Below are 2433 nucleotides of genomic sequence, written 5' to 3' on the forward strand. Positions count from 1 at the left end.
GCAGAAGCAAGCACAAACGTCCGCAGCGGCTTCCGCCGCCCTGTGCAGCAGCCCTTCCAGCGGCCTGCGCAGCAGCCCTTTCAGCGGCCTGCACAGACGTCGACGGGCGCAGCGGCGTTTCACGGCGGGCGGGCCACGGCGACTGCAGCCACTCTTCCGGGCCCGCCTCGCCACCCAGCCCCGCCGCAGCGGCCATCGCTGGCCCGCAGCACAGGACAGCACGGCGGCGAGGCGCCGGCTGCTTCGCTGGGCGGTGGAGGACGCGGGTTTGGATTGGGCGGCGCGATAGGCGGTCTTCAGGGCCCGCCGCAGCAACCGCCTCTCTGCAGCAGCAGCGGCGCCGCGCTGCCCCCACGCCGCTCCGCGAGCGCAGTCCTGCAGCTGCTGCGGGGGGACTCGGCCGCGCCAGCCGCTGCACCCGCGACGCCGGCACTGCCTTCCAACCCAGCAGCAGCAGGGCCAGGCATCGGCCGAAACGGTTGGCCGCCCGCTGGCCCGCCCACAGGGCCCGCTGGGCCGCCCGCCAGCAGGCAGGGGTCTGCAGCCTCGGGCTTCGTCCCGCCGCGCCGCTCGGCCGGCGACGTGCTGCGCGCTCTCCAGCCGGCAGAGGCCGGGACCCGCGCTGCAATTGCGAAGCCGCGCTCCTCTCCCGGCCGCCGAGCCTCGCGCAGCAGCGGCGGCGACAACGACTTTAGCTTTCCTGCGGCCTCCGAGTGCGCCGCCGGCATGTGGCCGTCGCCGGCGCCCGCGGGCCGTCTGCACTTCAGCTCGCTGCCAGAGTACACGACCACGATGCGCGGGCTTGTGCTCGAGCAGATGAATCTGGCGCTGTGGGAGCTGGCGAGGCGAGCGCACGCGATGCTCGGCGCCGGGCGCAGCGCGCCGCAGCTCCGCGGCGCCGGCGTCCCCTTCTACGCCCGGGCGGAGCTGACGGTGCACCGCAAGCGCTCCGGGGGGCAGTTTGGCCGTGGGCGAGGCTCCGGCGGCCGGCAGCGAGGCGGCAGGAGCGGCGACGATTACGACGGCGACAGCGATTGCGACGGCGACGACGGCGACGGCGGCGACGGCACCCTGCTCTTCCTCACTCTCCCTCGAGGCCCCCGCGAGGCCGGCTCGAGCTTCAGCCTTGACGACTTGTGGGTGCTGCTGCCGCCGGCCGCCGGCGCCGCCGACGCCGTCGACTCGGCCGCCGCGCCGCTCTTTGTCCGCTCCATGTGGCACGGGCCCAACTCGGACGGCAAGATTGGAGTGGAGCTCGCTGGCGGAGGCTCGGCGCGCGCGCTGCCGTCGTCGGCGCGGTACTACCACGCGCTTCGTGGGCCAAACGCGGGCGACACGCTCGCCACGCTCGCGGTCCTCGATTCGCTCGCGCTGCCTCGCTCCCCCCCCCTCCTCCGCTTCCTCCTCGGCCCGCGCTCGGCCCCGCCCGAGCCGCCGCTGCGCTCTGCTACGCCAGTCGCCTCGCTCCTCGTGCAGGCTGTCGACAAGTTCCGCCTCAACGCCGAGCAGGCGGAGGTGTGCCGCCGCGTCGCCGGCTGGTTCGAGCCGTCGGCGGCGGCGGCGCCAGAGGGGGCGGCTGCGCCCTCCCCTCCCTCTCCGGTGGTGCTGGTGCACGGCGCGTTTGGGGCTGGCAAGTCGCTGCTGCTGGCCGCTGCCATGTGGATGCTCCGCCGCGCGCTCTCGCCCGGCGGCGGCGGCGGCGGCGGCGGCGGCGGCGGCGGCGGCGGCCCCCCGAGCCAGGTCCTGTTCGCGTCGCTCACCAACGTGGCGGTCGACAACGTGCTGCAGGTCCTGATCGACCACGGCGAGGGCGACGCGCTGCTCCGCATCGGCTCGGCGCGGCGCATCGCGCGGCGGGTGCTGCCGCGCTCGACGCACGGCCGGCTCGCAAAGTCGGACGAGGCGGCCATCCGCTCCGAGCTACAGGCGGCGCTGCAGCACGCGTCGCCCGCGGAGCGGCCAGGCCTGGTCGCGGCGCTCGAGGAGCTCACCTCGGGCCGCATGGCTGCGCGCGCGCGCGCCGTGCGCGCCTACCCCATCCTCGGCGCGACCTGCTGCGCGACGCGCCTGCCCGTCCTCGAAGGCGTCCGCGTGGCAGTCACCCTCCTCGACGAGTGCTCCCAGATGAGCGAGCCGTCGTCGCTGCTCCCGATCGCGCGGCTCGGCGCTGCGAGGCTGCTGTGTGTCGGCGACCCGTGCCAGCTGCCGCCCACGCTCCTCGCCCGCCCGCCGTCCGCCGCCGCCCCGGCGCCCGCGCCAGGGTCAGCCGACGGCCCCGCGCCCGACCTGAGCCTGACCCTCTTCGAGCGGCTGGCGCGGTGCGGAGTGCCGCCGGTGCTCTTGCGCGCGCAGTACCGCTGTCATCCTCTTATTTCCGGCATCGCGTCGCGCCTGTTCTACCGCGGGCAGCTCGCCGACGGCCTCGGGGCGGCC

At 75.8% G+C, this 2433-nt stretch overlaps 1 protein-coding gene across 1 annotated transcript in view; it reads left to right on the plus strand.

The window, feature by feature from the left end:
- Nucleotides 1-1212: 1212 nt before the first annotated feature.
- Nucleotides 1213-2433, plus strand: part of EMIHUDRAFT_210208 (hypothetical protein) — a gene marked incomplete at both ends in the record, with an annotated part of 2443 nt that continues 1222 nt past the window's right edge. Inside the window, 3 exons of the mRNA XM_005769839.1 lie at nt 1213-1353; nt 1489-1608; nt 1789-2184. Coding sequence (XP_005769896.1) covers nt 1213-1353; nt 1489-1608; nt 1789-2184 — 657 coding nt within the window. The remainder of the gene's footprint in view (nt 1354-1488; nt 1609-1788; nt 2185-2433) is intronic.

Source organism: Emiliania huxleyi (genome assembly GCF_000372725.1).
Source record: "Emiliania huxleyi CCMP1516 unplaced genomic scaffold EMIHUscaffold_41, whole genome shotgun sequence".
NCBI classification, from domain to species: Eukaryota; Haptophyta; order Isochrysidales; family Noelaerhabdaceae; genus Emiliania; species Emiliania huxleyi.